At 53.1% G+C, this 19,034-nt stretch overlaps 3 protein-coding genes and 1 pseudogene across 5 annotated transcripts in view; 2 read left to right on the top strand and 2 right to left on the bottom strand.

Moving 5' to 3' along the window:
• Positions 1-19,034, top strand: part of LOC114489377 (histone H4) — a 36,678-nt gene that overhangs the window by 13,202 nt on the left and 4,442 nt on the right. Inside the window, exons 1-3 of one of the 3 annotated variants that reach the window (XM_036015686.1) lie at positions 2,956-3,303; positions 12,579-12,588; positions 17,895-17,900. In XM_036015686.1, coding sequence (XP_035871579.1) covers positions 2,991-3,302 — 312 coding nt within the window. In that variant the 5' untranslated portion in view covers positions 2,956-2,990 and the 3' untranslated portion in view covers position 3,303; positions 12,579-12,588; positions 17,895-17,900. Of the gene's footprint in view, positions 1-2,955; positions 3,351-12,578; positions 12,589-13,987; positions 13,998-17,894; positions 17,901-19,034 lie in introns of those variants that run through there. The other 2 variants (XM_036015685.1, XM_028503321.2) reach the window with 2 other exon arrangements.
• Positions 8,259-8,615, bottom strand: LOC114489376 (annotated as a pseudogene).
• On the bottom strand, positions 11,946-18,437 carry LOC114489502. Its single transcript, XM_036015217.1, has 5 exons — positions 18,017-18,437; positions 17,599-17,742; positions 16,657-16,790; positions 13,627-13,716; positions 11,946-12,504 (listed from the first exon to the last, which is right to left on the bottom strand). The coding sequence occupies exons 1-5, from the start codon at positions 18,423-18,425 to the stop codon at positions 12,010-12,012; spliced, it is 1,272 nt and encodes a 423-aa protein (XP_035871110.1). The 5' UTR covers positions 18,426-18,437; the 3' UTR covers positions 11,946-12,009.
• LOC114489374 (histone H2B type 1-C/E/F/G/I-like) lies at positions 13,453-13,943 on the top strand. The gene is given in 2 exon segments (XM_028503318.2): positions 13,453-13,521; positions 13,523-13,943. Coding segments are annotated over 2 exon segments (381 nt in total). The 5' UTR covers positions 13,453-13,467; the 3' UTR covers positions 13,850-13,943.

Below are 19,034 nucleotides of genomic sequence, written 5' to 3'. Positions count from 1 at the left end.
AAATCAACTATTTGGGTCATCCTTGGAGCCCTGCTATCAGATGTTGGCAAGTGCTGGAAGTGTTCCGTGTGCTGCACGTACTGGATATACGATGGGTGAAGAGTTCCTTCCACGGCAGACACCCCATTTCATTCCTGTGCAACTCACTGCTTCCTGTGGTTATGCGGGCCGCAAGCCAGGAGAAGACGCTGGAACTACGGGCTAGTTCCTTAACTGTGTGTAGTTAATCACTGTCCTTCCAGGAGGGAAGTAATCGAGATAAACGCTTTCACTGGAAGGGTTCTTCCCAGATGCTCAGGAGAGGAGGGGCCATGCCGCAGGCGGTTCCTGTAGCTGCTGAGACCCTGGCTGAGCCTGTGTGTGTGTAGCACAGAGGAAGCTCCTGAAAGCTGGATTATGCTGCAGGCAGCTGTGAACTTGAAAACTTCCCCTTGTATTGTGGTAGCCACCCAGAAAGTTGTGCTTTTCCTTTTGAATCCTCAACCTGTGTGTGTCTCAGGACCCTGGGTTTCCCACAGCGCTAGGATGTACAAAGTAGCAGAGACAAACGACAGACACGAGACAAGAGCTTGCTTTTGACTTCACGCTCTCTCGGTGGTGGTGGCCACCTCCTCTGCCAGGGTGTGTGGCAGTGAGAGACACAGCCAGTGTCGCCTGGTCTGTCACCAGGGCTGTGCTGAAGTGAGCGGCAAAGTTTTTTTGTTTTTTTGGGGGGGGGGAGGGACTGCACTGAATAAAGAACGAAAGGGGAGACGAAGACCTGAGGGCTGCGTAGCAGACAGGGCTTGTGTTCGAATGAAACGCGTCCAAAAGGGCCGTGAGGAACCACATCTGCCGTCATTTCCTTTCGGACGGTTTCACCGGAGGACGCTCTCCCGCTTGAAACTCCCCTCCAAGCACTGCTACACCTTATTAATTTTACTTCCTAGAAGGGCCACTGCGCTCAAACTTGCGATTTTCTCCTCACACATGTCTCACTGTCTCACTATGTGTAATACCTGGTGCACCCAGAAGCTGGCTAATTTCTAGTGCATCTCAAAAAAAAAAAAAAAAAAAAAAAAAGCCCAGTCTTCACTTCATCTCAGGTTTCCCCGCCCCGCTGTCCGTAGTCTGCATTAGCAGCTCTCTGGAAGGGGTGCTCTGTCTCAGCCCAGCCCAGCCCAGCCCAGCGGAGCTTGGTGTGATGGAGACGGTCTGGGGCTGTGCTGTCAGAGGTCCTGCCTGTGGCTAACTGAAGACACCAATATCCAATTTTATTTAAGTTTAATTGGTTTAAATTGAAAGGATCATGCGTGGATACTGGCTAATGCAGGACAGCACCGCTTTGCAACAGCTCCCCCCACGCTTGCATGCACCAGCCTCCCCCTGGGAGACCTTGTTAAAAATGCCACTTCAGTGGATTTGGGGTTGTCCTTGAAACTGAGAGTCGGGCAAGCCGCCGGGTGATGCAGTCACACAGCTGCCCCTCCCTTCACTCCCAGGCAGAACCAGGAGCCTGGGGAGCTGACTCAGGCTGCCCTCTCACCCAGACTTGACTTTCCTCTTCCCGTACCTGACCGTTTCTTTAAAAGAACGTGTTCGTTGGTGGACTCTCCCTCCCAGGAGCACACCTACACCTTTCTTGCCCGTCAGGTGTGCATCTCCTAAACTGAGGGTTCCCATGAGACTTCAAGCAGAGGAGCAATGGGCAGCAGCAGGTCCGCCCAGCCCAACCCCTGAACTTGTCTCCAAGGCCCCCTTTTCTGCGACCGGCAGAGCCAACTGCAGCCCCACCTACACTCTCTCCTGCTACCTCTTCTATTCTAAATCCTCCCTTGTCTCACTGTCCCCAGCTTTATTCAACATACCCCCTAAAATTAAAAAGAAAGAAAAAACAAAGCAAACCAAAAAGTGTTTGTCATTGTAAATGTGGTGTTTGTGCACTATTCTAGGCATAGAGTTGACCCTGAATCATTGACTTGATCCATCAGTCGATCAACCAATGATTCTTGTTTGTGCTTTCTCAAAAAGGTGAACCTGGGCGATCCCAGTATCTAAGTCTGCTTGAGTCTGTGTCTTGGTCTGTGTGGGGAGGAAATGGTTCTTCTGCCCGCGTCCATGGCGAGCACCCCCAGAGCGGGGTTTTAAGGAGTCACCTGTGCAGTAAGTAGACAGAAGGTGCCCCGTGGGGGTGTGCGGCAAGGGGGCGCATTTGTCTGTTAAACAAGGCAACCCATCCTCTGTGTAGAGAACATCACTTCGGTGCTCTTTTTTCTTGGACAGTATGTCACAGCGTTTATTCATGTCATTTTTAATGCTGTTGCTTTGCAAACTTTTATTCACCATGATATACCTGTAGTTCTTTATACACATAGATCAGTTGTAAGTGGCAAGGTCACGGAAACCCAGAATCATGGGCCTCAGTTCTCCCCAACAGCACCCCAGACCACGACAGGTTAGTTCTCCAAGCCTGGGATTCCTCGTTTTTACAACGCAAATAATGCTTTCCGAATCTGAGAGCAAAAAGTGAAAATTCAGCTAACACTGGTTCCCCTTCTAGAGCTCCTTCTAAGGAATGCTGAAGACGACACGCATCATTATGCTTTGCAAATGAGACGCTCCCACGACCCGCCAAATTCTGTATTGCTAGAGCTGTAAACATCAATACTTCATATATTTTTTAAAGGGTCTTTGCATTTAAACTTAATTTTATTCTGGTATCCCTCCCTTTCGTAGATAAGCGTTGCGTTACTCCCTCCTTTTTATAAATTGGCTCTAGTGATCCGGACACGTGTGCGGTAACAATGATCGCCACCACGCACAGGCCGCGGACCAGGAGGCCGCAGACACCAGCCGCTCTGGGCTGCAGGGAGGAAACAGGAAGGAGTCGCGCGCGAGCGCGAGTCCCGCCCCCTGCGCGCCCCGCTTCCGGGAACGCACGCAGGGGTCCTATATAAGCGGCTGCAGCCGGCGCTGCAGTACAGAACGGGGATCATCGACGACTGCTCACCATGTCTGGTCGCGGCAAAGGCGGGAAGGGGCTCGGCAAAGGCGGCGCCAAGCGCCACCGCAAGGTGCTGCGCGACAACATCCAGGGCATCACCAAGCCCGCCATCCGGCGCCTGGCCCGCCGCGGCGGCGTCAAGCGCATCTCCGGCCTCATCTACGAGGAGACCCGCGGGGTGCTCAAGGTGTTCCTGGAGAACGTGATCCGGGACGCCGTCACCTACACGGAGCACGCCAAGCGCAAGACGGTCACGGCCATGGACGTGGTCTACGCGCTCAAGCGCCAGGGCCGCACCCTCTACGGCTTCGGCGGCTGAGCGTCCCCGCCGCCCTCGCCCCTCGCCCTGCGGCCCCGGCTCGTCCACCAAAGGCCCTTCTCAGGGCCACCCACTTGGGCACACGAAGGGCTGCTAGTAACAACCAGGCCTGAAGGTAGTGCTTGTTGCTTTGTGTCGGGGTGCTGTTGCGATTGCAACTTTTGAAGCAGAAAGTGACTCTGCAATGCCAAGTCCGGCGGGCTTGCGTCTCGGGCCATTTTCTGGTCCGGCGCCGTGGCTAAGATGGCGGCGCTCAGCCGAGCCCAAAGGACAAAGCAGCTTGCGGGGGGCGGGGGGGCGGGGTGTCCCCAGGCGTTTGGGAACGCCCGCGTGTGTTACCCCCTGGAGCAAGCAGCCTTTGGAGTGGCAGCGATTACACCACTCGAATGTTCCTAATTGGTCTCCTTGTATTCCCGGGGGCACTGAGATTCACTTTGCCGGGAGGCTGCGCCCACCCGCCACCCGGTGTCCTGTAGAGGGCGCACGCGCTTCCCGCGAACCTCCCTGGGCGGGGGACGCTGGGGGAGCCGCGGGCACAGTTAGGCGGCTGAGAGCAAAGGTCACGCCTGGGAGAGTATTTTTGTCTCACTCAGCATTCCCGAGGACGCGCAACTCTAGCCTGACTTAGGCCATCGCTCACCTTACTGCTTTATTTCCAAAATTGTGATTAACTTGAACCCTCCTTCGTGTGTTCTGTCCACCGACGGCCTTCGCTTGGTGACCGGCCTGCCTCCTTGCTCTCCGTGTCCCCGCAGGCAGAAGAGGCGGTGTTTAGGCCCAGTCCCTGCTCACCCTGCACCTGTGTTCTAGACCCTTCCTCTACCTGTGCCATTTAAACCCCCAGTGAAAGCTCGCCCAGTCCACCTGTTCAGCATCTTAGGATAGTTATTTATGGAGGTGCCGTCCACTAACAATAACTTACTTGGTTGGACAATAAAGTCGTTCGTCATCCAACTGTAGCCATAATGACATCCCAACTTAAATTTTTAATATTCTCCTGGCTCCTTTCCTTCCATGCAGTGTGGAACAAAAGTAGGTTTACAGTTGTGACTATGTGAAACTTCATCCTTGTATTACTTGTTAACTACTGTTTTATTTTCCATACAAACAAGCAACCCTACTTTTACCCCACCCCAGTATATAAATATATTTCATTGTCTCTCAACTTGGCCTACAACCCTGTCAGTGACTAGTTAGATAGATCCTTCTTATGTTGTCAAATTTCCAAGGCTTGAATACTTCGGTCATTATGATTATACGATTTCTGTCCAATAACTCACTAACAAATATACTTGCCAAGGTGAACAGTGGCTTATTAATTTCCAAGTGCCAAATTATACTAAGGGTCTAATCTCTGCTGCCTCTGGCCCCGTGTGTTACTCCTGCCTTCACGGTCTCCTCGCAGAGTGGCACGGCACCTTTCCTCCTGACCCAGATCCTCTGCCCTCCTGGTTCCTCCCAGGGAGGTTCCTCTCTGGTAGCTTTTGTGGGCCTCGTGCCTCTGTTTCCCATTCTCCCCAGTGAGCTGGCTCCTGAGGGGCCCCCCATCGTCACTCCAGTGGGTCCCCCTGAGCCGGCTCTGTCCCAGTGTGCTGCGTGTGATGAGATGCCATCCAGGCACCCAGAAGAACCCAGCATCCTGCAAGGTGGGGGAATATGCCACTTGAAAACATGCCACTTGGGCACAAGGATTATTTTGAGTTACAGACAACTGGAAATGAAGAAAGTGAAAAAGTAGGGCTCTGAGCCCACCTTTCCTTCCTCAGAGTGGGTAACGGGCCCCTGTGAAACTCGCCTTCTCCTAACCAGGAAGCAAAGGGCATCCTGAAGCGGGGAGTTGAGGCTGAGACAAAGCTGCACCCACAGACCTTGTTAAACAAGCCTTATCTTCCTTCAGTCTGCCCATATAATTTAGTTACTGTTTGACAACGCCTACCCTGGTTAACCTAGGAAAAAAGGCCTAATCCCCTTTGGGCTCTTCACTTTCCTGTGAAGACTCCCCTATACGTGAGAGAAATATTAAACAACATTTGTATGCTCTTGTCCTGTTAGTCCATCGTATGTCCATTTAACTCTCAGGCCCAGCTGCACATCCTTAGAGAGTGGAGAAAAGCTCTGCCTTCCCCGCGCCATCCTCAGGGTCCCTCGGGGGGCCCACATGTTTGCCAGGGCTCCGCCTGCATGCTCCCTGCCCCCTCCCCCAGGTCACTCCAGCCCCCAGTCAGGTCACACGACTTGTGAATGTCGTCCTTTCCTTCTGGGGGTGCCCGGCTCAGGCAACCTCTATATGAGGCACCCTTGCGTGCTTTTCTCCCGTTCATGTGTCTTTTTATGGGGGAAAAATTTCCCTGTGTTGCCTTCTGGGTTCTTTGGCTGGTCTAACTATCAAGTTCACATCAGACAGATTGACAGGAGAACAACCAATTTTAGTTTTGTACATACAAAAGTGCCAAAAAAATAAGACCCAAAGGTGTCGGGCAATTGAGACTGGTCTGCTGTCCTGAGCTAAGGAACCAGAGGGGGCCTGGGCGCCAACAGGGAGGAGGGCAGTTCACAGGAGGAGGACAGCCCAGAGCTGGGGATCAGGAGGTGGCCCTGAGGTCATTCAGATCCCAGTTGACTCTGTTAATGGCTCTCTCTGGGGCGGCCCGCCATCTACATTCTTTTAGGCATGAAAGTTTTTTTCTGAGTCTGCTGGGTCTTCATCGCCTTGAAATCAAAATAATTCACAGGCCAACATGGCCCATCTGGGCATGACCTCCTCTGCTCCCCTTCAGTCCTATGACAGTTTAACTCTCAGGCCCAGCGAAGAACGCTGGGAGGGTAGGGGTGGCATCTGACTTCTCCACAAAGGCTAGGGAAGATAAAACAAAACAAAATAAAAACCCTCCAAGAATGTAGCGTGGAAAGACTTGTTTATTTTTACCTGGGCACTGGGCAAAAAGGAAGCACCATGCACTCAGGGGGCCCGAGTCCCTGAGACTTCAGGAACAACACTGATGTCTGTCTCGTAGGGTGGCTTGGAGGGTCAAATGAGTTCAACATGTGCAGAATTGTACCTTAGAACGGCTTACTCTCTTACTCTTTTTTATTAAAGTTGCACAGAAAACCTACACATCAGACTACCTAAGGGCCGAGTGATCCGTGTTACCTGTTTCTAGCCTTCCAAACATAAGATAGATGTTGCCGATGTCGAGAGGGCCTTCCCCCCTTGCCGTGCAGCAGACGTGATGAGAAGCGAGACTCCTGGACGCCTGTTCCCACACGGCGCTGCAGCCTGCCGAGGTCCACTGGCGACCCAGCTGCGGGTTCGGACTCCTCCGGTGTCACCGAGGGACCTCCGCAGAGCAACGGGCAGCGGAGGCATCTCCCTGAGAAGCCAGCAACCCTTGTCTCAGGGAGGACAGTGCCAAGGTGGCCTCCGAGCTGGCTCTCTGGGGAAGAGCAAACACTGTGCCATGCAAACTCGATGCCAAACTTACTTGTCTGAAACCTGGGGCTCTTGCTGGATTAAAATACAAACACTATGCATATTTTTAAAGATTTTATTTATTTATTTTTAGAGAGAGAAGGGAGGGAGAACGAGAGAGACAGAAACATCAATGTGCGGTTGCTGGGGGTCATGGCCTGCAACCCAGGCATGTGCCCTGACTGGGAATCGAACCTGCTACACTTTGGTTTGCAGCCTGTGCTCAATCCACTGAGCTATGCCACCCAGGGCTCAAACACTATGCATTTTAATCTATATTATTTTATATAAATAGCATTTTCTCAGATGTTAGACATGGCTTGAGAATGATAAACTTCGGTCTCCTTATAAAGTTTTCTCAAAACAAACAAAAAAGAAAAATAAATAAAAATACTTTTCTGAAGCATTAAATCAAAAGTGGAAATTGTTGGTTGGCTGATGTATCAATTTGAGGGCATACTTTATATAAAAAAAAACTTTTAATAAACATCGTAGTGTTTGAATGGTCCGTAATTAAATCAAAAATGAGGAAACAGCCTTACGACTTACAGAAGGCAGAGTTACGATGAAGACGAGCCGGGTCCTTAGGGGGATGGGGGAGGCAGAGAGCCTGTGACCCCGCTGCAAGCTCCCCCTCCACATGCAAAGCGAGGCCTCGGCACCCAGAGGGAGTTACACGCCCGAGTCAGAACTCCGACCCGCGGGTCAGTCCACCGAAGCTGAGGACCGCCTTGGCCCCGGGCGCGGGGAGGGACCGGCCTGAGCTTGGCAACCCGCAGTCTCAGTTGGTTACTCCTCTAGCCCAGCCCACCTTTTCCTTGAGGGGCGGGGCAGAAGTGACAGCCATCAATTCGGCCCCCGGGAGGAGGGGGGAGGGTGTCAGGTGAGGCCACACCGTGCCTCCTCTGCCCCGGGCACATTCGGGATTAGCACCTAGCGTTTCTGGTGGCAACTATTTCACTGGTCCTGGGCTTCCTGCGGGCGGCAGCACCGCCCTCTCAGACTCGTAAACTGCACGGTTACCGAGCCACCTCGCCCCGCCCCCACCCCCCGACTGAAACGAGGCTCGGGTCCTGCCGGCGCTCCCGGCGAACCAGGCGGAACCCGACCCTTCACGGGGAAAAGGGCCGGCGTGGGGGAGGGGGGTCACTGCCAGAGCAAGACCTGGGGGTTCCGCAGCTCGCTGCAGCCTTGCAGGCCGGAGGCCAGTTGGGGCCGCCCCATTGCAGGTTTCCTTCCCTGTTGCAGCCCTTCCCCCGCCCCAGCCCCCACCCCGGCTGCGCTCCCTCCCGTGGAGGGGAGGGAGCCGCCCGCGCGTGGCCCCGGCCCCCACACAGAGGCCTGTTACGGAGGAGCCGCCATCGGTGAGACCCCGCTGACACCGACCCCAAGGAAACGTGTTTGCAGAGTCACCGGAGCAAGAAAGGCGCGCACAGCTCTTCCCGTGAGGGGGTGGGCGGCCCTGAAAAGGGCCTTTGGTGGAGATAAGCTTACGGTGGTGACATCGACTTCAGTGACTTAGCCGCCGAAGCCGTAGAGGGTGCGGCCCTGGCGCTTGAGCGCGTAGACCACGTCCATGGCCGTGACCGTCTTGCGCTTGGCGTGCTCCGTGTAGGTGACGGCGTCCCGGATCACGTTCTCCAGGAACACCTTGAGCACCCCGCGGGTCTCCTCGTAGATGAGGCCGGAGATGCGCTTGACGCCGCCGCGGCGGGCCAGGCGCCGGATGGCGGGCTTGGTGATGCCCTGGATGTTGTCGCGCAGCACCTTGCGGTGGCGCTTGGCGCCGCCTTGCCGAGCCCCTTCCCGCCTTTGCCGCGACCAGACATGCTGCTGCAGGAGAAGACGCTGAGACGTGTGTCCCCACCGGCGCCGCCGCAGCCTCTTAAGTAGCAACTGGGCGGAGCCGGTTTGGACCAGCCCGGAAAGGGCGGAGAACCGCCCTTGGCCCCGCCCCCGCCGAGCAGGGGAGAATTTCTGGCAGTTTAGAAAATAAGAAATTCTGAACTGGAGTGTCTACCGAGTGCAGAGAACAAATCACCTCGTTTATGTGTGTGTGGGCATTTACCCACCCCAAGGGCATTATTCTTGGATCACTTCCCCACTGGACCGGACACAAGTCCAAGCCCCAGACACAAAGCAAATGGGAAGTTCGTTGCCCAGCAACCCAGCCTGGCTTTGGGTTTGCAATGCCCGAGCGGCCGCCCTCAAGCCGTTATTGGGCCTGTTTGTTAACCCGAGTTGCAGTGGCCTTCGTGGTAAAAAAGGATCGACACTCGTTAATAATTGTGTTACCGTCAGCAAACCGCCTGGCTTACACGGCAAGTTGCTGTCGCCCGACTTAGGACGGAAGCTCCTGGAAGGTGTTGAACATGTTCCCAGGACAGCACTAGCGTGTCCGGTGCACTGTAAGCTGAGCACATTGGTCACGTCCCTTTAAACAAGGACGGATTTCGGAGGAAAAGGACGTCAACTGCCAGGGGCTGAGGCCCTGTTCTTCTCCAGGGCAGGGCAGGGCCGGGGGTGGGGGGCCCGGGTGCTCATCCTCCCCTGAGCCGGGTGCCTGGATTTCACTGCAAGCAGCGCTGTCATGGACTCTAAAGCTAGGAAAAGTTACTTTATGCAAACCACAGTGACACAGCTGCCGTAGTTTGTAGATGTTTGCGTTATTTTTTTTTTGCTTTTTTCTATTTGCTTTATTTTAGAAAATTTGTTGAGCCAATATAAAACATGAGAGCATTAAAACATAAATGATGGCCTTAGAATATAATACAATGATCAAAACAAGAGATGGTATTTACTGTTGTTATAAACAAAATTCAGCTGAGTAAATCTGAAGATCTAATTGGCTTTTTATCCAGCTCACGAACCAGGCGGTATCCCGCTTACAACTAGAAGGGTCCTCAGAGGGGCCTTACAAAAGGGAAAGCTTTTATAGGGGCAAGGGTGGGACAGGCGAGCTATTAGCAAAAGGAAGGAAAGGATTTCTCTTTGGGGAAAGAGAACAGGAGGGCTTTATCACACAGATTGCCTCACCTCTCTCAGGGGGATGGAGAGGGCCCAGGTAACGGGTTACCTTACTGCGGCTTGACCAGAAAATTCCAGATTTGTCCATTATGACTGTTTCTGGGAGAGACGGAAACTGCAAGTAAATCAGGTACCAAATTTAGGGATTTTAGCACAAGCGACCCATTTAGGGCCTGTGGGTTTTCTCCCTCAACACAGCACCTTCGTGGATCCCCAAAACCACTGTCCTAATCAGTTTGACCCATTACTGCATCAAAAAATTGACATTCAAATATCACTTTGAAACTCAGTTTACTTTTGACGTAGGAGTAGCAATATCTCCAAAAACAGGTACCAACATAAGTGAACCAAAACTCAGCCACATGGATGTCACCGCTAGAACAGCCAGAAAGAAAGAGAAAAACTCTGCTGTTTATATGAAAAAAAAAATCACATTGTTTTGTTTGTAATTACATCCGGCAAAGGGCCAAATGTAATTTTAGGCTGTATAAATGTCACTACTCCTTAGCCAGGGGCAAGGAGCGCTATATTCGGCCCTTTGCAGGCAACCGCGAGGCTGATGTGGTCCCCTGGTGAAAGTGAGTTTGACACGCCTGCCTTATTCAGCCTCCTCATTTTCACAGGCTCTCGTCAGGGCCTGTGAGCAGACAGCTCCGTGCAATCCCACGGCAAGGAGAGAGTCGAGTAACCAGCACGCTGATGCAGACACAAAACTCCCCCCTTGCAGTCTCCTGAAGACCCACCTCTTCCCTGTCCTGGGGCAGTCACTCCTCTAGTATCCATCTCTGTTTTGTTACTTTGAGAATGCCTCGTGAATGGAATCAGACAATATGTAACCTTTGAAAATGGCTCCCACCCCAGCTCAGCGCTAGGCACGTGAGGTCTAGCTAGGTGGTTACATTGTATCGATGCATTGCGTTTTTACTGCTGAGTGGGATTCAGTTGTATCCAGGAATGAGAAACTGTGTTGTAAATGTAAGGGACAATGAAACCTGCAGAGAATTTTTATGATTTAATTTCAGCCAAAGTGAGGACAGTTGTCAGAAAAGAAAACAAAACAAAACACCTCAGTGGATTGAGAAAATGCCCTGAAAAGGGGCAGTTTTAGCGCTTATTTTACACATCAGAATCAGAATATTTAGGTGGATTACTGGAAACGCATAGGGGGTGGATAAAGGAGGGAGAAAGAAAGCTGGAAAATCGCTGGGGGAGGGGGATGGTAACAAGTCAAACAAAAAGCCAAGTTTTGTTTTTTCTTTTGTGAGTATTTGATAGTTAACGTTCCAACCATTAACACGATAACAACAGAGGGAGGGGACCTGTGGTTTCCGCTGCCCCGCTGCAGGGAGGGACGGTGCCCTGAGGGGCCGGGAGAAAGGCAATTACCCGAACACTCAGAAGCTTTGTTCTTGCGGAGAAAACAGACCCCAGGCTGGGTCACTAAGGGAAAGACTGGCCTTTGTCAGCGAACAAAGGGGCCTGGGACGGGACCACCCAACGCAACTCACCCAGGTAGAAACTCTTTCGTTTCGGACCGTCCTACACGGTTACTTTTGGTCCCTAAGCTGGTAAGGCCGCCACGCAGGCCTCCCTGGGCCTGTCCGGTGTGGCGTGTGCCCCTCCTCCCCCCACAACCAGCACCCTTTCTCGTCCACAGCTAATCGCTATTGGGTGGACACAGTAGCTTCTACTTGAGGACTCTTACAAATAAAGCTATTAAAATCTTTTCGGTACTAGGATTCTATTTCTTCCCCACAAGCCATCACCAGTTTCTGATGTGTTTAATTGTGCATTCCCTGCCTCCCACCTTAAAATGACAACTCCTAAAACCACTCTTTTCAAAGCTACGACATAGCTGCCAGCCCATTGGCCCTTTCCAGTCGCGTAGAAACCAGGCTGTTCTGCTGAATCACTGACCGCCCCCCACGCCCCCCCACCCGCGCGCTCCGGCTGAGACCGCTGCTCCACACAAACGGCTACGGGAGACGCCGCCCGCGGTGCCTCCGGAAGGGGGACCTCGGGGGGACCCAGGGAGTTGGGCGGTCACAGCGCCACTCCACACGCGGCTGCCTCACGTGCAACACACCTCTCCATATCCTTCCTTTGGAGGCAGATGCCATTTCTTAGCTGACAGCTCTTCAAACTGAAAGTGTAGGTGGCTCTGAAAAGAGCCTTTGGGTTCAAGGTCACCGTCAGTCCGATGGGGACCGCTTACGCCCGCTCCCCGCGGATGCGGCGCGCCAGCTGGATGTCCTTGGGCATGATGGTGACGCGCTTGGCGTGAATGGCGCACAGGTTGGTGTCCTCGAACAGGCCCACCAGGTAGGCCTCGCACGCCTCCTGCAGCGCCATGACGGCCGAGCTCTGGAAGCGCAGGTCGGTCTTGAAGTCCTGCGCGATCTCGCGCACCAGGCGCTGGAAGGGCAGCTTGCGGATCAGCAGCTCGGTGGACTTCTGGTAGCGGCGGATCTCGCGCAGGGCCACGGTGCCGGGCCGGTAGCGGTGCGGCTTCTTGACGCCGCCGGTGGCCGGAGCGCTCTTGCGAGCGGCCTTGGTGGCCAGCTGCTTGCGCGGGGCCTTCCCGCCCGTGGACTTGCGCGCCGTCTGCTTGGTCCGAGCCATGGTTAGGGACTGCAAACAAAGTTCACAACTGAGGCCGCTCCTGTTCTGGTTCGTATTTATAACGTCAAACTCCACCTGATTGGTCTGAGTGTTCAAATTTCGCGCCACGAAATCAGTAACTAAATGGGCCTTGTGATTGGCTGCCAGCTGTTTAAAAATCACCTATTGAAAGCGCTGTTATTTTTTAACTTAGTACTCGTGCCTTGACCCACCCTGTATTTTAATAGTTTTATGCATTCCTTAAATGGTTTAGCTTAATCTCCTGAATAACTTCCTTAATCTTCTTTTTGGGAGATTAAGTTTGGAAAGAGAGAAATATGTAAGTTTCAGGGTTTCTCAACCATCTTGAACCCTCCACGTCTGAATATAATCAATCCCGTCCTGTTTGGTCCTTTAAGAAAACTTCTGAATTTGAACAGATGCTTTATCTCAGTACTAACAAGCACCCTATCTCACAATTTCTGACCTTCCTACCAACACTGGCATCGCTTCCAGACACTCCATTCCCAGTGACAAACACCCTGTCGCCCTGGAAGTGTGACAGTTCTTTGAGTCTGAGGAAGCTGACAGGTTGCCAGCTTTGAATAGACCACCTTGGAGTCTCAATAGCATAATTTTGGGCATATTGCAACATACAGCTAAGTTCCAGCTGCTTTTTTTATTGTTACCAACCCACTGGACTAATTTGACAGGAAAGATACTGGCATGAATTTATATCACTCTGTCTGTTTAGATTTCTTTTGAGGGAGAGGACAAGGGTCATAAATAGATGTGATTGTCAAAACATTATTTTCTTTTTTTGCACTGTTGTGAGTATGAAAACTTTTCTAAGGGAGTAAAAGAGTTCAGGCCACTTCCTCATAAACAGCCAGTGAGTAAGTAGATTTGAAATCTCCATGATTGCCTGAAAGGTTGCTACTGGGTGATTTCAACCAATCAGTGAGTGAGTTCCCTTAAGCACCTATTTGCATAGAAGCCCTACAAATATAGGCGAGGCTCGCACTCAAGTTTCACTCTGCGAGTTCTCCTCTCAGAAAGCTCTGCATCATGCCCGAGCCAGCCAAGTCCGCGCCCGCCCCGAAGAAGGGCTCCAAGAAGGCCTGTGACCAAGGCCCAGAAGAAGGACGGCAAGAAGCGCAAGCGCAGCCGCAAGGAGAGCTACTCGGTGTACGTGTACAAGGTGCTCAAGCAGGTGCACCCCGACACGGGCATCTCGTCCAAGGCCATGGGCATCATGAACTCGTTCGTGAACGACATCTTCGAGCGCATCGCGGGCGAGGCGTCGCGCCTGGCGCACTACAACAAGCGCTCGACCATCACGTCGCGGGAGATCCAGACGGCCGTGCGCCTGCTGCTGCCCGGGGAGCTGGCCAAGCACGCCGTGTCCGAGGGCACCAAGGCCGTCACCAAGTACACCAGCTCCAAGTAGACGCGCCGGGAAGCCGCTTGCCTCCCAACCCCAAAGGCTCTTTTCAGAGCCACCCACGTTTTCGTGTAAAGAGCTCTAGTGCGCGGTGCTGTTGTCAGAGTTAGTCTGATCAGTTAGACTAAAATGCTTTCGAAGAAGCAGTTTTTACAGATCAATATTGTGCACAATGTGATACCATACACCTGAGGAGGTTAGTTTCTGATGAGTGTAAGGGATTGGGCGGGGACCGGAACTAAGGGTCCCTGAAAGAATAACTCAGACTTTTCTTCTGCAAGTAATAGGCCTTTCAGACTGCTTTGAAAAAGACCAACTGGGTTTTACAAGAGAAAGTGATAGGGGACTCAAGACTTGGAAAAGGTTAGCTTAAGGCTAAAAGCTGTAAGTGTAGCAAGTAATGTGTACGTTAAACTTTTGTTTCAGAAACTAGATAAGGCCCATCCTGGCTCTTTGGAAAAGAAGCCGATCCTCCTGGGGCACTGGTGAGAGATTACTGCCTGGGGACATGTTGGAGGCATCAGAGCCTTTTGTGTGGCCAACCACATGCCCCGCCCTTGGGAACAGCTAACGGCCCAGAACAGGAAGGCTGCAGCTTAGCTCACCTAATCCTCCCTGAAACTCAAAGCCCTCACGGCACCTTGCTTGCCCTCCCCCACCCCCTTATAAAAGATCAGGCCAGGAAAGAGAAGGGAAGATGGTTGTTAGGGTATGAACCCGCCATCTTCTCGGATCGCCGGCCATCTGAATAAAGCCCCCACAAAAGATTCCATCGCTGTCATTGCTTATTGGGTTTGGTAGTGACGGGCAGCCCGAACACCGGTGTCTTTTCCGGTTACACAAGGAGAAGAGGGAGACCTGAAACAGGCTGAGAACAAGGCCTCTTTGGGGGAATTTCTTTGCTTGGTCGGTCTCCCCTTGAACAGGCTGAGAACCAACCACACAGGTTCAGCTGTGAATTTTCCAAAGTCCTCGATTAACAAGCGTACCGGTTCCTGCAACGTTGGCCTCTGGAGTCCACCCTCGTGGGCCCTTCTGTGGGGTCACGGACCCGGGATAGAGCTGTCTACACACCTCTGCGTGCCTGGGGTCCTCGAAGCGAGGTGCTCAGGGGAAGGACTAGGGCTCGCGTTCTCTTATTGGGAGTCTACATTAACATTCATAAAGTGACGGGTACTAGTGAAAGGCCAGCGCGCTGTCCTCAGAGGCCTCATCCTCTAACACGGATAAACAGTGACCAAGCTAAGAAGGGGCAGCATCCTCCGCAGGTCCACTTCCTGGCCAAAGCTGCATTGCCTTAACCTTAAAGTTTCAGCTTCCCTGGAGGCAGTTCTGGAGGAAGGTGGAGTAGGGGGAGATGGCAAGGGAAGAGACAGCAAACAGGAAATCCAAAAATGGATTGGGTTCCAGTTTCAGCTTATGGACTGCAGGTAGCAGCAGACTGTAGTTATTTGATCCAACAGGTTTGCTCTGTTGGGGAACTGCAGGGCCAGGTACCCAGCCCCCGTCTGCTGGGCCTCTTCGCTCCTCAGACCTGGTTCTCAGTTCCACCCTCAGCAGAGAAGAAACTCGCCAGCAGGAAGGAGGGAGAGGAGGGAGGGGAGGGAGAAATAGGTGAAATACAAAACCAAGATTGAAGTCCGTGTGAATGTTCCCTGTTTGCAATCTGTCTGAAATGTGATAACTTGCCTAGACTCTTTCATTTCCTGCTGTATGTTTAAGATTAATGCAATAAAACTAAATAAATCTTGGAACTCAGGGAACTTTGGTCTGTGAGCCTTTCTGTTTCGTGACCTTGGAAGTGGCCAGCGAGGCGGTGGAGGTGGAGGCTGCGCTTGCATGGAGGCAGCCCCCCTCCCACCCCGTTATTCCTAATATGCTCCCTCCATCCGCCTCGTGGTGGTCCAGGATGTTCGCTCCCGCTTCAGCCATCGCGTTCACATTCTGTCTTCAAAGAAGAAAAAAGGACAAGTTAATACCCCACCCCCCAGCCAGTTGTTGAAAACCACTGGCCAAAAATAACGCCCTTGCCTATCTGCAAAGGAAGCGTGTGCTGTTTAATTAGTAAAGGAGAAAGGAAAACCAATTTCGGGGGACAGGGCAGTCCCTGTGACATGTCATGCCTACAGGCAGCCTAGGTGAAACTAGAGGGGAAAGTGTTCAGTCCCAAGTCTTCAGAAGGATGCCGAACCTTCCAAGTACAACACGAATGAACTGGGAATACTGGCAATTATGGTTTCCGTGGAAAAGAAAATAAATTGATATCACATTAGAATGAAATGTTCATTTTGAGGATACACAGTGCTTGGTGCCCCTGGGGTCCACACGCAGCTGTGCACAGTCAGCACGGGGCCGGGGACATCAGGAAAACGCCTTAAACGTGGAGGGAGACCTTCAGGGGTCAGACTCGTGTGTTCTGTGAACAAGGCCGGACTGTGTTTGGAGTCCAGTGACGCCCGGCTGGTTCTAGTATGTATTCCAAGCACAACCGTGTGGCACACAAGGTTCGATCCCACCTGCCTCGGTCCTGTCTTTTATCTTCGTGGATTTTTCTCAACTCGTCTGGAAGACATGCCGGTTTTGGTGGGCAGTCCACACTGAGACCTCGGATCTACATCGAAGTCAGTGGTCTTAGGTGCTCATGGCCACGGGCCATTGCCTTCGAGAACATGTCATTCTGTGATGGGAATAAACATGTGCGTTTGCAAATGCTCGCTCCTGGAGGGAGTCCACAGGCAGGCTGCGACTCTTGGTAAGACCAGAAGCACCCATTTAAAGGGTGAGCTCCTACCACTGGCCTTCGTGAGACTCACCGGAGGGGAGCTGGAATCCTCATAGAGGGGCCCTGGGTGGCACTGGGACCCCACGTTTCCAGCCAGGCCCAAGCGGTGCCCAAACTGGTCCCAGACACCAATGTCCTCGGGGCGCAGAACCGCCTTCAGGTCTGCTACCAAGGAGCTCAGAGAAATCCTGACGTTCGGTTACCAGTAACTTGTCAGGAAACCAACGCCCTCCCTGTTCCGTGTGAAAGGACACTATTCCACAGGGGAGCCCAAACTGCTCCCCTCGACACCAAGGTGGGAACCGACATGGAGAAGCGAGGTCCCCCCAGCCCTGGTTTCTCCACGATCACGGGCCAACGAGGCGGGGGCAAAGCTGTGGGGGGCGCCAGTGGAGAACGCACACCCCACATCCCACCTTTTGTGGGTGAGGGCCCTCGCCGTTCATAACCCGTGTGCCGGTCTAACCAACCCAAATGCACACTTGACCACGGCCCTTCCCAACTGCCTCAGACACGAGGAAACCACCCAGGCCGTCGCCCCAGCACACCTGAAGCACACCCGAAGACCATTCGCCTCCCACTTCCCCACAGCCAGCCCAGCTCCCGTCTGGGGGCAACTTCTGCGCACAACCCGCTCGCCTGTGGGGAGCGGAGCTGCCCGGGAGGGCGTCTAGACGGTGGCTACATCCCAGGAAACTCCAGACCACCGCCCACTTCACTCCCGGAAACAAGTCAAGCAGGTTCGCCCAGGGCCTTAGGGGAACGCATCCCCCCTGAATGTCCCGATTCAATTTCAGACCAAAACCTCAAAACACGACGGGCACTGTGACTTAAAATACAACTAAATTGCAGCTGTTTTGAGGGCGGGAAGGGGGTGACCCTGGAGAAGAGCCTCTGAGTCGGGGTGAACCAGTGCTGGGAGACCGATCCTGTGGTTCAGGCCTGCGAGCTCCCGACGGGCTGCCCCGTTTGCCGGTGGCCCCGGCTAGGGGCTCCCGCTGCTGGGCGTGCAGAACTGGGTAAATGCACAGCTGCCAGCACTCTCCGACAGGGTTCAGGAGCTTGCCGTTTTTGGAGGAAAGCGGGGAAATGTTGTCAATAGCTGTTGAGGGGTTCCCTTAAATAAGAGGTTCCTCAGTTTCAGCTGGGCCAGATCCGGAGCCTGCGTTAGTGGCAATGACATTCCTCACGCACGGTGAAGACACAGTGAATCTGCAGGTATTCCCAGCAAGCTCGGAACTGGTCACTGGCGTGAACTGAACCCCACCCCCACCACTTGGTTCTGGGAGCAGATCCCGTTTACTTGCTGACAGCTCTTCAAACTGAAAGTGTAGGTGGCTCTGAAAAGAGCCTTTGGGTTCAAGGTCACCACCAGTCGATGGGGATCGCTTACGCCCGCTCCCCGCGGATGCGGCGCGCCAGCTGGATGTCCTTGGGCATGATGGTGACGCGCTTGGCGTGGATGGCGCACAGGTTGGTGTCCTCGAACAGGCCCACCAGGTAGGCCTCGCACGCCTCCTGCAGCGCCATGACGGCCGAGCTCTGGAAGCGCAGGTCGGTCTTGAAGTCCTGCGCGATCTCGCGCACCAGGCGCTGGAAGGGCAGCTTGCGGATCAGCAGCTCGGTGGACTTCTGGTAGCGGCGGATCTCGCGCAGGGCCACGGTGCCGGGCCGGTAGCGGTGCGGCTTCTTGACGCCGCCGGTGGCCGGCGCGCTCTTGCGGGCGGCCTTGGTGGCCAGCTGCTTGCGCGGGGCTTTCCCGCCGGTGGATTTACGAGCTGTCTGCTTGGTGCGAGCCATCTCAAGCACAGTAACAGAAAATACTGATTTGAGAAAAGAAAGAAGTAGCCTTTATATATCCTCAGGAACGTTGTGATTGGGTTTGCGCTTTTTCAAAAGTCCCGCGCAAAGAAACCATTGGCTGAAATGCTAACGTGGTGATTGGTGGATTATTAGGAACTGGATGAATTGCTCCACACCCCAATCCCCTCCCGTTTAGTTCAGGGCTGACAACAGCGGTGGTCCGCGCCAGGCGTCCACAGAGAAAAGGCGGGTTCTGACCTTTTGTGTGAGAGGAGGTCAGTCTGGTTCCTAGGTCCCACGCTGTGATCTAATTGCTTTTGTTCACTTTCTTGAGTAATAGGACTGGATTTCCACTAACAGTTGAAATAAAATACAGGTTTTCGCGTGAATTTATATTTCCACTTTCCAATAAGTCCATAAAAGCACGGTTTCATTTCGTGTTGATTTCAGCGAACTTCATTTCTTTTTTCCTGAAAAGACAAACTAAACAGTCACCATCAAGAATGCCAGCGCCAGTAACGTTTAAAAAGCCCGCGCTGACGTGTGATTGGTCAGCTGTCACTCCTTTGTTCTATTATTTCTCTCACTCATACTTTAGACTCTCTG

Source organism: Phyllostomus discolor, chromosome 14 (assembly GCF_004126475.2).
Source record: "Phyllostomus discolor isolate MPI-MPIP mPhyDis1 chromosome 14, mPhyDis1.pri.v3, whole genome shotgun sequence".
NCBI lineage: Eukaryota > Metazoa > Chordata > Mammalia > Chiroptera > Phyllostomidae > Phyllostomus > Phyllostomus discolor.
The sequence above is the reverse complement of the archived record's forward strand: the minus strand, read 5'-3'. Positions and strand labels throughout refer to the sequence as shown.